Source organism: Micropterus dolomieu, linkage group LG17 (genome assembly GCF_021292245.1).
Source record: "Micropterus dolomieu isolate WLL.071019.BEF.003 ecotype Adirondacks linkage group LG17, ASM2129224v1, whole genome shotgun sequence".
Lineage (NCBI taxonomy): Eukaryota > Metazoa > Chordata > Actinopteri > Centrarchiformes > Centrarchidae > Micropterus > Micropterus dolomieu.
In genome coordinates this window covers 9,825,707-9,840,431 of record NC_060166.1, presented here as the reverse complement: position 1 = coordinate 9,840,431, position 14,725 = coordinate 9,825,707, and the positions used below count along the sequence as shown (strand labels likewise).

Genomic DNA, 14,725 nt, shown 5'->3' with positions numbered 1-14,725 from the left:
AGAAAGCTCTTTGGTCTTGCCCATGGTGGTGATGTTGGATGCTGGTTGTTTGGGTGTTGACAGGTGTCTTTTATACAGGTAACGAGGTGAGGCAGGTGTATTTGATGTAGATAATTGGTTGGGATTGGGGCTGTGTCTTAAAGAAAGACTAACTGGCTTGTAGGAGCCAGAATACTTGCTGTTTGGTAGGGGGTCAAATACTTGTTTTTCCTCATCAGATGGTTATCAATTTTTATAAATTCATATGATGTGATTTTCTGGAATTTTCTTTGGGATTCTGTCTTTCACTGTTAGAATGTACATATGATTAAAATTGTAGATTGTTGCATTCTTTGTAAGTGGGCAAACCTGCAAAATCAGCAAGGGGTCAAATACTTTTTTCCCCCACTGTAAACAAAACGTCTCATTCTTATCCACCTATCCAAGATTCTGCAAAGACAAATGCAAACGGTGCTACTAAAACAAGCACTAGTCTTCATATTTGGGAGATAATTTGATAAAAAGAGGGCTAGGTGTTATTGACATTTGCTGTAATAAGTTATTACAGGTTATATATAAAACAAATCAAGCTGAATCAGGCATCAACACACAATGCAGTGGATGAACAGATCTTAAAAAGCTGTATGGATCTAATAATGAGGGAGTATGCTAAACTTCAACCGGGATTATGTGGAAAATTTCACAAGGACAGTGCGTTTTTTGACGTCAAACATATGTGGACGTCATAAAGGAAAGCAGTGAGCAGCAACACTAGCAGGCTGAGGTGGACAAAACACAGCATAGTACAGTAAAGAAAGGATTTTGATCGGCTTTATTTTAGTCGATACTATCCATTAAAATATGCCCGGATCGGCTTGGGACATCCCTAACACCCCTTAAAATTTGACATATCAAAAACATCATACAGCCATCATTCTGCCTGCCATTAAAGAGCTGTAGGAACTAAAAGAATTAAACTGATTGGCTTTTTGAGCATGTGTGTCGGTGTTGTGCCACTTACGATCTAGTCCGTTGACGTAGCGAATTGATACTTCACAGTGCCCCCACACAGCACTGACGATGGGATACAGTCTCTTGCCTTTTAGCCCTCTAAAAGCTACTCCCAGATACTGTCCGTCTACCATGAAGCTCAGTGTTCCCTCATCCATATCTAGTATTACTGTCAGAGAGTCTGGGAGCACAAATGACTCATCTGGCTCCAGGAAACAGGGGTATGTGGGTGCCAACGTGGAAATGGGCCGGTTCTTTCCATCATGGTAGAGTCTGTTCCGACCCAGGTCCCAGCCCCAGGACTCAGAGTCCGAGCCCACCAGGGCTGTGTAGCCCACTGAGTGTAAAGCTGCTTCAGCAGTAGCCACACCGACAACAGCGTGTGTGCCTCTTTGTCTGGCCGGCCAGTGAATCCTCCAAACATGAAGGCCCCTAGTGTAGCCCACCTTCCCACGGATACAGTCCGTGCTCTGTGCCACTGGATGTCGGTGAAATGTCAGCTTGTCGTCCTCCTTAACAAAGACATTGAGTGACCGGTCATCAGGGTTCCAGGCGTGGCGAAGCTGGGTCTCAGGGCTGGCCGATGGCATGTCCAATAGTAAGTCCAGCCTTGGGGGCCGACAGAAATCTGGGCCCCGCAGTTCTCGGCGTACTGGCCGATAGGAGGTCTCCCCGCGTGCATCCACTGATTTGATACTGCCAGAGATCTTCTGGCCCATGGCTGGGTGGGTCCAAGGGAAGAAGGGCTAGAGGGGAGGGAAATGGATGGACCAAGGGTGGTAATGAGGGGGCGGAAGGTCCTGACGTTACCTCATGGGCGCTATGGCAACACAGTGGGTCCTGGGTGGAAAGGTGCTGCGCGACACACAAGCCGTCTTCAGCCAGGGGGAACCAGACTCCTGAAACACACGCCAAATGAAAACATTATGCATCTATCTAATGTACAGTCTTATGTAAAAATATCTAAGTCACTCTTGGCTAATCAGTAAAGCAACCGCCTTACTGATTTGCTTGATTTGATTGGAACGGGTATGTCATAAAAGGTATACTATATGAGGAGAGATGACTGAAAATGCAAGTACTCTGCATCAATTTCAAAGATCGATCTTTTTAATGACTGTGTCCAAATTGAACTACAAATTTATAATGTTCTGTTTTGATAGTCAGAAACTTCAAAATAATAAACTAAACTCAACTTCACACTTGGCTGCAATGACCAGTCAGTCAATCATAAGAAACTTGGCAACCTCTTTTTCCAGCAAAAATTCTAAACGTTGATGGTTCCAGCTCAATATGCCGATTTGCAGAGAAACACTCTAAAAGTCTATTCAAACAATTTTGTTTTTCCCGGAGAATACCAAACTTACTGAAGCCATTCAGTAAAACTGAATACCATTAGATGTTAGAATGCAGTTAATTTAGTGTTATTTTTTTTTTGGCTTCTGTTTACAACTTCAAACTGAACTCAGGTTTTAATCACCATTTTCTATATCATTTTTAATTGTGCAAAGGGAGAAACTCAATAGGCTATTTAAAAAGTCTGTCTATAGTCTACAGAGCATTTCAAAATTTGCAATTTAAATTGTGGATCGTGACTGCGATTATAAAGATCCTGATATTTTTTGGCAAGAAAGTCCACTCCTACTGGGAAGGAGAAAGGATGAACTTCTAGCGTTTTTCTAGAAAAGTATTTCCAGCCTTCGGTTACCCGTCTGGAGGGTGGGCTGATGGGTGCCGGACAGTCAAACCACTGAGCAACCATCAGGATTTAAAAGTATTTAGAACCTTTAAAAGGAGAGTTCCCTTCATGACCAAATGAAGAGAAGCTGTTCCAAATGAGCTGTTTTGACATTACTCCTTGTCCTCTATCACCCTTTCCCATACGCAATCCCTCAAATGTTTCTCAGTCCTCTATAGTTTCTTAGGAAATTACTGCACATGATTCTTCCAGGGAAAGTACAGAGCCGTAACTGGTACTGACCCACTAGGAGAAGCTTGAATCAGACAGACACAGTTGCTGTGTGTGTAGGATAGACTGAAACTGATGGAGATCGATACAATATAAGATTTGTACATTTAAAAATGTAAGAGTAAAAGGCAACAAATGGAAACAAGTTCAACTTAATAACCATCTGCAACCACACAAAGCTCGTCATTTCTGCACATCATGAGAAAATATTGCCTGCGTTTAAAAACAACAAACACACACCACATGAGTGTTAAATTATTGGAATCTCACGTGCCATATTTTCTTAACTGACAAAAGGAATGCATAAATTATTTTGGCTTCTGATTACAGAAGAGCAGGCAAACGTTTTTCCACACATGATTTTGTTTACAGTATGTGTTTAAATGTCACCAAGTTGATATGTAGTGAATTGCGGAGGACAGGAGACGCAAGATCAAGTAAACACATGTAAACAACAACAACAACAACAACAACATGATAAATGGGCAACAGCTCTGACAACAAACAAGAACGACTCCTGCAGGTGAACAGTCATTTTCGGAAACTCTCTCGACTACAACTCATGAAAAGTGAGAAGCTCTGCATTCCCATATTCATTTATACCACCAGACATGACGCATGAAGCCACATCATGACAGATGAGAGGAATATTTATTACACAGCGGCTATCGACCACTCAGCTGATATTTGTGAATGTGTGAACGTGTGAACATGGATACGAATGCCAGCCCTTACTGCTGACATTTTTCTGGCGATTCCTTGAGCATTAACCGTCAGTGGGGAAACACTGGGCCAAACAATTACAAGACAAGCCAGAGAGAAGTGATTCATGGGAATCAGGAGGGGCAGAGAGAGAAAATGTGATGAGAAATAAAGGAAAATCTGTTCTGATTTAGATGGAGTTCCAGATTCAGTGACTAATCTCCAATACATACAAGACATCCAGACATACACAGATGTCTAAAATTCGTGCACACACAAATTTATAAATCAGTCCATCTGGTGTTATGTGTTCAAAGCCTGGGTCCAGGTCAATTACTACACGTCGTGAATGTTTTTAATTATTAGTGTATTAGTCTTGTGACAGTGCTCATAGTGGTTTGGTACTGGATGTTCCACACGTCTGTGTGTGCTGCACGGTTAAAATATCACAGCAGCAACAAAGAAAACATGTGATTAATATCAGCTTGTCTGCCCTTCACAGTCTATAAAGGACACTACAGTTCTAAATTCTGCTAGATCCAGATTGCATCACCAGGCAGAGGGGAGGGTGTTTTGGAGAGCGAGACGGAGATGCAGAGAAGTGGTCCAGTCAGGCGCTCTACTTGTTTTGGAATATTTGATGCCATCCACATGGAGCTGGTGACACCAAGAAGGAACTTCCAGCGTGTGAATATCAAACTTCAAACTTCACACCAGTACCTGACCAGCAGTACTGCTTGTGCCATCTTGAGTAGAGAGCTGTTAGAGCTAACACCCCCCCCCCTAATTGTTACTGATTGAGACCTTTATCCACAACATCTACAGACAAGAAAAAGGCTGAAAAAGGGAGGCAATATATTGTGATGCTCTGGTTAATAACAGATGAACTAACAATTGATACACCAAGATTAAGTTCAATAAATCCTGACAGTGCTCACATTTTGTGGATTAATATAGTAGCATCTTCACATACTCAATGTATGGCCTTGTACAATAAAGTATATACACACAGCTATCAATTAAAGTGTATTCATTAATCATAGAAGTACATTTCTCAGCTCAGGAAAAATAAGCTTTTTCCCCGCAATAAACGGCTGGGGAAACTCTACAGTCATTTGATTAATTCCTGAAAAAGATTTCATGAAACACCAGCTATGCTGGTCTCACTATGAAAGCAAAAAATTACACATAATAAAGAGATCCAGTAGTTCATTTTAAATTGGCATTGAGGACGGACAGACTGACCGAGACAGACATTTGGAGTATGAGGAGTCAAGATCGTGATGTGACAAAAAGACGACATTGCGCTGGCTCTACACTAATAATAGAGCCTGAGATTGACAGTCCAAAGTGAAAGAGTGCATCCAAGAGTGTTATCCATCAATATGAGCATCGAGAAATCCTCCAGAACAGACCATCAACCAGCTCTTACTATTGTCTACATTGCATGGCGCCTACATAACATGTAGAACCTCCAATATACATGCACTGTACAATTAAAGGGAAGCAGCCTCTTTCACTGCATGGTACAGGGAACTGAAGATAAGGAGAAGTGGAAGAAGCTGGTTTAATATTTAAACAGGTTAGTGAAAGATGGAATAAAACCTGGCTGTAAAGGTCATAGCTGACGAGCAACGTCAGTGAAGGAGTTGGCAGGCAAGGACAAGCAAAGCAGCAACATGAACGAGGGGAGAGATCAGAGAATTGATGACAGAGGAAAGAAACACTGACTGGACAGGTGATTGTGAGAATCCTGATGTGCAAGAAAAAAGGGATGAGGTGTGCCATCTAACCCGACACCTCTTCAGATTAAAAGGGAGCTGAATTTGGTTGAAGGGATTATCCAGTACAATGGGTACAAAAGCAAGAACAATCTGTGCTTCATCTCCTTTTCTTTAAAAAGGAGATCTAAATATGAGCCCCAGTGATTTTCTTCTGCTCTGGGCGTTGGAGACCTGCAATTGTTTAAGATGCAACTTCACCAGAATCCTCAGCCCAAAGTTGTTATCTTCAGCAAAGGAGGCAGTGACATAGAGAAGGCCGTTTGTAGCGTGACAGCCATTGTTAACCTATCAAACTTGCACAGCCAGTCTGTTTAACACAATCAGCTCCCATCCAAACACATGCACAGACGCATACACACATTGCTTTAGGGCACACACATGCAGACTGGTAATACAGGAACTTTGAAATATCACCCACATTCTTATCAGCATGGCGCTGGAACATCAGCTGGGGGCAATGACGATGACGATCTGTTTGAGCATGTACGTACACAACTTGTGTAAGTGCTACTTTTAAAAAACACAGTATTACTAACAATGCATTATTTAAAAAAAGTTTATTTTACAAATGTAAACAACAACATAATAAATGGGCAACAGCTCCAAGCGTGACTCAACATACAAACCTGCAGGCAAACATTTGCAGAACTTGACCACAACCCATGAAAAAAGTGACAAACTGCATTTCCTACAACTGATGAATCTACACTCATAAGCCATAATTCTTCTTGTAAGGGTTAATGCACATAGTCAATAAGAAAAATTAACTACTCAGTAAGGCCCTGACCTGTTGATCATTCCTGATCTGCAGCTTGTTTATACAGGGCCTGCAGGCACAATGGACTGACTAAAATGAAAACAAATCCTCACTGTAGCAGGGCTTAAGCACCATATGCTTTAATTGGGTATTCTCTACCACGTACAGTATATGCGAGTGAGGTTGCATTTAGGCAGCGATAAACACTCTACAGCATATTACTACGGCACGGTCTGAATCTGCAGGGAGGCTGACCGAACGCTGTGGGCAGAAAGACACAAGCTGACAACTTCAGTGCAAAGCAAAGGTAAACAAAAACTATAGCATCAGTTGAAACTTAAATATTCATTTATATTCTGTGCATATAACAAGACTGTTATGCCATTTTACATTTAAAGGTGTGTTTTTCCTGCAATGTTGTGTCTTCAGGTTCTATTTTCTTTGGACCCATTGTGCAAACAGTTTATCAACTTAAGAGCTCAAAATTGTACTGAAGAATTTTTGCTATTAAATGCACAGGATCAAGCATAAAAGAAAAGAAAAGAAATGCATCAAACAAGACTTTCACAGAGGAAACCAGAGTTTGTTTCTCATGTGAAACCAATAGTCATCGTTTTAAGGAAGTTGTTATTTAAACCTAAACCATGAGCTTGTCTTAAACCAAGTAGTGTTGTTGCCTAAATCTAACCAAACTGCCACTTTCACCTGAAATGTTTCACAGCAAACTTTATTTTTAAGGACTGGTGTGTGTATTACATGTATTGGCGTGATGAAGGGTTGCAGGAGCAGACAGGCGGCAAGCGATAGTTTAGCAAAGTACTTGATGTCCTGTACCTTCAACAGTGCAACGAAACCAGGAGCATGTGAGACGGTCAGTTTTGCACGAGTGAGTGAGTGAGTGAGTGAGTGAGTGAGTCAGAGAGAGAGAGACAGAGACTCTCAAACTCTGGAGACAAGATTTTGTTAGACCCATCTCACATAGTGGGAAATGCAATAAAATTGGCATTGTTCGTGTGCAGTCTACAGACGCCCCAAGTGTGTCGGGAGCGTTAAGGCAGCAATACCTCTGGAACAGGATTAAAGACAGGAGTATGAGAGATTCTATGGGAGGTCCAAAGCAGATAGACATAAGCTATAGCTGCACACTTTGTTTAGTTGAGAATGAGGCAGGACGCTATACCAAATTTTGGAAGTAAATTTGGTTAAAGCAATGTAGGATAGCATGGTCTCTCCGGCATCAATAAGGAAGAGTGTTTAATCTAACCATTCATATTAGACGTACACTTAATCAGCTCGCTCTCCCAGGTTCTGCCAAGTCTAATTATGAGTCAGGACTGAACTGGCCTAGTGTAGCAGCAGAGTAACACAATCCAGAAAGTCTTCAATCATGTGTCACTCTCCCACCTCTAAGTCCCTCACATGTGTGAAACGCTATACTGAAGGTCCCAAGCTAGCTGTTATAGCCTAGCCATGCTGGGACAGACGCCGCAGCCAGCTAGAACTGTGACTGAACACAGTTCTTCCTTTTGACATTCAGACCCAAACAATATAAAACGTAAGGAAAAAAAATGTAAGAAGTGAAAAGCAGACATTAAAGTGGACTTGCGGCAATAAGCATGAGCTATAAAGACATCATCTCAAAATTAAAACAAACATCTAACAAATCCTTCAAAAACAAAAAAAGAAATCGTCAGGTTGAATTTCATTTGCGACCTGCTGCAGCTGAAGACTTTTCCGGGACATGGCAACACCCTGAGAATGCTGTAGCACACAGTCAAAGACTTTTGGAAACTGTCAGCATGGGCTAAGTCCAACAACAGTCTTGCCAACAGCGAGACGGGAAAATGAGAAAATGCCACGGACTGAAAGAAGCACAAACAAGAGGTCAAGAGACAGAAGCGGCCTGTGAGAAAGGGAAGACTCGCCTTACCATGAAAGCATTTCTCCGAACAGTCAGGCGGCTCTCACACAGCAATGTGAACAAACAGAGTCTACAGCCAGATGACTGCGGGACAGGGCAGAGAGACAAAAACAGAGTGCGTTTGTGTATGTCAGTAAGTCAGCGAGTTCCTGCTTGTGACGCGAAGATGGGGAAAAACAGCCTGGCTCCATTTCCTAGCTTAGACAGGAAAACAGCTGCTGGAGGGAGGAGGGAAAGATAGAGGGAGGGAGAAGGGGAGGGCTTAGCGTGGAGCATGCTCCAAATCTTTGCCAAGCAGTACACCCCCCCCCCACACACACACACACACACTTAGATGCACTACTGAAAGCAGCAGCCCTTTGGAAGTCTGTCTTTTGTTGCATCATTGTCATTTTGCTGACTAAGGCATTTTTAACTTCACCAGTATGCTCGTCCATATAGCAAGGTGAGTTGCAGTAAGTTCTAGATGATAATGATTAATGATATATCATGGCACAATATTTCACAATACAAAATGAGCCGCAACGTGAATTTAATCACGCTGTGAGGTCAGACTGTCTGCTTTCTTTCACTCAATGACAGCAGTCCATCCCATCTTCAGCTGCATTCAGATACAACATGAAGTGAGTTCATTTTGATCGCCGGAGTTGTTTTGCAGCTCATGGATTTCTCCCCAACTCACCGAATAGACTTTTAGTGTGACAAGCAGACTCTACAAGACAGCTCATACTGATTTCTACATTTACCTGGAAGTCATGTTCCACCTATTTCCCTGTAGACACAGAGCCTATCTGCTTCTTACTCCATTGTTGGAATAATTAACTTGAGACTTTAGCTTAAAGGTTCAGTGTGTAATATTTCTGAGGATCCATCCACAGAAATGATAAGATCTATAACTATGTTTTCAGTGGTGTATAAAGACCTTAGATAATAAACCATTATGTTTTTATTACCTTAGAATGTGACATTTCTACATAACCGCGGGTCCGCCCTTCCATGTTTCTACAGTAGCTGAAAACGGACAAACATCGCTACAGAGGGCGTTTCATCACTACGTTCTTCTTGTTCTACTTCTGGTAGAATTGAGGCAGTGCAGACACTCATCACTATGTTGAATACGTACATTAAAAGAATAAGTAGTAATATACAGCAGGGGTCTAAATAATCTGAGCAATATTTTTAACCATCAGATGGTGGATGAGAATATAAGGCATAATGACGACTTGCAGGACTCGTACCCCAAGGGTCTGATCCCACCTAGGGATAACTTTTTTTTCCTCTGTCTTCAACAAATGTATTCTGCAGCGAATGTTTCTCAGATCACTGCATGTGCTGTAGTGTTTGTGTCTGATCCACATACATCAACCTACAGATGCTTTTTTAATTCCCCCAGGCAGAGTACATTTAGGAGAATCACATTTTCTGATGGCTCTTCAGAGGTGGGTCAAGCAGGCTGTAAAGACTCTTAATGTCGTTCAGAATTTTTCAAAGTAAAAGCTCAGTTCAACTCCAAATACTGCATTCAGTGTATACTTCTGCGCTGAATCGACGGCATAGCCTCTGCGTAGTCACCTACGCGCACCTCCTCAAAATTTAACTACACGTCGGGCTGATGCGGACCGTAAGCATCGATTGGTCAGCTGGGTAGCCTCGCAATACCTCCAAGCCAACAGGAAGTGCCCCGTGCTATAAAGTAACTTTTACTAGCGGCCAAACCAGTGGCTGTAACACGGTGGATCAACATATTTGACCGTCAACTCGAGCAAAATGATTCGTTTCGCTATCACAATGTGGTCCATTCGGTCGGAACCGGAAGTCAGCACAGTGGACGCTGTAGCTCTACTGCCGACTAGCATTTGAGGGCGTTATAGCATGGCTACTTGCGCAGCTATGCATGTAGACCCTACGCAGGAGTATAAATCAAGCTTTAGAGTAAAACAAGCTTCCTGAGCTTTTATTTTGTAGGCAAAAATCACTAAAAAGGAAGTGATTATGTGAGTAACTGTTGCTGTCATCACAGATCTATTTCAGCACCGCTATCAAAGCATTTTTTTTTTTGCCGCCATCAAAGCACCATAATCTGGCTGTCGGCCAGACATTACTGTTGGCAGACAGTTTTGGCGAGGATAATCACAGAGAATAAATGTATTTCCCTTGACAATGTTTGTATAAACGCCATCTATTGTGTGGCAGAAACAGTGACAATGTTTCACACTCTTGGCTTACATTTTCCTTGCTATCTGTCAGTGTCCAAGTCGCAATAACATTTGGTTTTACTGAATAAGTAAATATAATTTCTTAATAAATATACCTAAAGAACCCTCATTTCTTGACTAGCCACTCTCTGCGGTCTCAGAAGAGACACCTTTTGTGCTGCGTCAGCCACTGTAGCTGTCCTGCTATGCTCTTTGAAAGGGGTGGGGGCAGTGGTAGACTACAGTTGGTTTCAATTCACAGCCCTCACCACTAGATGCCACTAAATCTTCCACACTGAATCTTTAAGTTGAAACTGTAATTGGTCTAATAAACATCTGCCTCAGTTGTTATCCAGTATGGATCTACATCTCATCTCCATTTTTACACTGCTTTTATGTGCGCTCATTCAAACTACTATACTGTATGATATTAAATGCAGGCAGCTATTCTAATTTATCTTGGAAAGTGGGGTTTGAGGGTGAGGGTGGAACCAGAGGAAAGGCCATGCCACCTAAATTCATAACATATTAATCCTGTGGTTCTAGTTTTGAAATGTGTTTTGTGCCTTTGACAATGTGCTTTGGTTAGCTTTCAAGCCACTAAGTTTGGCCCAGCAGAAATACTCAATGTGACTTAATGATATTAAGATGTATCGTGTGTGTACGTTACACTCAGTTATGACACGGTACCCCACACAAGCCTCCTTTCTCTTCCTCTCTCCCCAGCACTGACACCATCCCCCTCTCTCTACCTACATCTCCATGCTTCTCTTCTCATCTTTCTCCCCTGGGAGACAAGACAGCCCTCCTCTCACTTGTAACACAGCCCCCCACCCCCCGCAAATGCACAACAGTATTCCTCTCTGCACGCTGCAGTCTTAAGAGTGTTTTATGTTGAACTCCACATGTTAATGTAACATGACTTTGCTCAAATTAGCTCAAACAAAAAATGCACACTCACCACATTTATAACAGTTTCATCGACACCCACCCATGTTGAAAGCTGCTGCAGGACTATCTTATTTTGACGTGGTCTGATGTACTGATAGGAGTGCAGCAAGTAGGGATCAGAAAGACTAGGCCAGAACTACACTCAAGACGCATCCATTTGTTTGTGGGTTTGTTCATTTTAGTTCTCAGACAGAAATAACACGAATTAAGAGGGCAGTTGATTGCAGGGACGGGGGGAGGGGGGGTGCAGTAATTTAAAAACATTAAAAACATAATAACCCCATATATTAAATAGATTACTTTACAATGCGAGTCTAGTCTAGCCAGCCATGGTAGTGAGCTAGTCAATAATAGACCCATTTGTCCAAAATGACTTCCTGCTCCTCAGACAAAGACACACCCAATAGCTTAGGATGAGTAGCAGTTTGCCATCTCCATTTACCCAGAAGAGGAATCTGTTGGCAACCACGTGTTAGAAGTAAGAGCCAAAGCACACCCTCTTTGAGAATTCAGTTATTTCTTGTGTCCACACACAGCACTACAATCCAAACACCAACCTGCCTCCATATTAACATTTCCCAAGGAATACAAAATAAATCTTTTCATGGAGAACTGTGACCACGAAGTGAACTTTTTACCTTGAAAGTCCAAAACGGCAATGAACAAAGGAAAAAAATTAAATCAGAACATACTTTTGGCAAACAAAAGAGGCAGATTGTCACATTCACATAGCAATATTTTAATTACTATTGAAATATGACGACCAAGTAGGAAGACTGAGTCATTGCTCATTTCACATCTTGAACAGTGAACAACTATACAATAATAAACTCTTGAAGGGACCATTTTTATTTACAGCAATGGCAGATCGTGACTCTACAGGCCTTAGGGTTAGCAGCACGGTGGCCCAGTGGATTGAACTATGGCCTCACAGCACTGCATTTCCATCAGGAGTTGGTCTCCCCCTTCAGGGATGGGTTAAATGCAGAGGATGAATTTCACTACTTGTATGTGTATATTACCTTTCCTCCTTCAGCTTGGCATAAAACGCATAATTACCAGTGAGACGCTGATTTAAGAACTGAAAACCGAGGGCCTGAATGTAACAGACGTTCATATGTAGAAGTACCACACTGCAGCTCTAAAGGCCAATTTATACTTCTGCATCAAATCTATGGCGTAGGTTCAATGCCGACAGACTGCAAGAACTGTGATTGGTCAGCTTGATAGCATCACATATCCTAGGAATTTCCGGCTTGGTTCATGGATCGTACATACCATCTCCTCCAATGCATTTTCTAATTTCTGTGTTTTAGTAATTTCACTAAAGGAAACTGCTGTTTAACATCGATCAGCTCCACCTCCAATATGATAATCCTTTCAGTTTCAATAGGTACCTTGCATGTTTGTGCTCGGGCCCTAATGATCCACTCAGTTTCAGACGGCATTTTTTTAGTAGCATACACCAACAAAGAAGGAGGAACTCCACATAGAAACCCAACTAGTGTCTTGGTGGTGTAACTGCAGAGCGACAGACAATGCGACAGATGCTCACGACGGCACATAAATGCTCACGTCTGCTACAGCTTAGACTTGACACAGAAGTATAAATTGGCCTTAAAGCAGGAAGTCAAAACATCCATTTTCACAACTTTGAACTCGCTCAACCCCTCAACATTCGAATGACGTCACCTTGGACTCTGGAGTATTGTGATGGAGAGTTTTCTGCCATTGTCAGCTCAGATGCAGTCTGCATGCTAATACGCAACCATGACAAGCCAATTCGAGCTAAGAGGGGCTTCCACTGTACAGCAGGAATACCACACCTCTACCACATTTCTTCAAAGAGATGACCATTTAGCTGGACTATATATAACTGGATGCTAACTGACCATCTCTTAGGGTAGCTGAACCACCATAGTATGATTTGGCCCCTACCCTGCATGAACAACTCTGGAGGGGCTTCTACCATTCAAGTATGACATGACCAGAGCTGCAGCAGGCAGTGTGAGAAGATGCACTCAAAAAAAGGTCTTCCTGCTACAGCCTCAGTGCTGTCCTTCAGTGCTGAAGAGCTAGACATCTTTTAGCCAGGTTGTACAAAGCTTAGACTAGGTTTTATGGTCCATAAATCAAATTAATCAAAAATAATTGGCAGATTAATTAATAAAATAATCAGTTTATAACTTGATGAAGCCATAAAAAATTGCTTCCACATACAAGGATCTGTTTGTCATAACCATTTAGGCATACAGCTAAAACTGTGTTATTCTTTGTCCGTTAGTCTGGTGAAGCCATAAAAGTCATATAGCTGTGGAGTGAGACTGGAAAACTGGCAGGATGAGCTTCTGGTTGCTTCAGCACTGGCTCGCATCTTTGTCCTGTTTTCGTAAGCTTCCACACACCCCCACACATACACCCTGACCACGCCAACAGTCACACTGATGTGATTAGAAAATAGACTGCATACATTATACAAACTGAGCCACATTAAGCCAGAAAAAAAATTCCAGTAGTCATTTAAAAAGTAGACATCCAACTCTAATGGACAAAGCCTTGTGTTATTCTGGTTTTCATGATGGTTCAAGGATACATTGTATGTGCTGCAGTTTTAGTGTGAACAATAACTGACTGTATCCTGACAGGGAAATTCCTGTTGTATGGCTGCCATATTTATATAGAGTTAGCATGCAGAGAAAAGACATGTTTCTGCATGGTAGTGTTGGCTTGTGCTCCTGAAACTGCTTTTGTGGTAGACAAATCACGTTTAAGTATGGCCTAACACACTCACTGTGACTCAGAACATTTGATTAGGGAATGAAATTAACACCCGACACATGCAGGTAAATTTTTAGCAGTGGCAGGTGAATCATCGGAAAAATGCACCACAGAAAGATGCAAAGTTGGCATATTGTGGCGATCGGTGCACACGCTTGCTTCACACATGCAACACACGCACATAGCCCAGTCTGCCCAGTGAATGTCTGTGGCGGCGTTTCAAACCAAACTCACCAGTCCGGAAGAGGCCCAGTCTGACAGCCAGTGCGCTGCTTACCAGCAGCACTGGCCTGACTATGGGCGGTAACTCCGTGGTTGTCGGAGAATCACTAAGCTCGTCTATTAGACGCGAGAGGCACCACTTGGTTTTATTTTCATTGGACAGCTTTTGTATGGAAACTGTATTTTGTTTCCTTGCTGGGATCCAGAAGAGGAGGTTTTGTTGAGATATGGACTCTTGTGGTGTTTTGAACTCATTCATTGGTGGCTGAACTCTGGCCTTTGAGTTGAGCAATGACTGAAGAACACTGTGGTGAACATATACACATCTACTTAATGTGATGACTTAACTCAAATTTTCTGTTATCAGGCATCCTATTTTACTCCGTCCCTTTCTAAAGTGCTGTTAAATTAGTCCTATTTCAGTAATTCAAATTTTTTGGAAATCCTGTTAATAAG

At 42.1% G+C, this 14,725-nt stretch overlaps 1 protein-coding gene across 1 annotated transcript in view; it reads right to left on the bottom strand.

Annotated features, from left to right (window-relative positions):
• Positions 1-14,725, bottom strand: part of LOC123986430 (SPRY domain-containing SOCS box protein 4-like) — a 52,668-nt gene that overhangs the window by 16,663 nt on the left and 21,280 nt on the right. The window contains exon 3 of the mRNA XM_046074674.1: positions 1,001-1,889. Coding sequence (XP_045930630.1) covers positions 1,001-1,709 — 709 coding nt within the window. The 5' untranslated portion in view covers positions 1,710-1,889. The remainder of the gene's footprint in view (positions 1-1,000; positions 1,890-14,725) is intronic.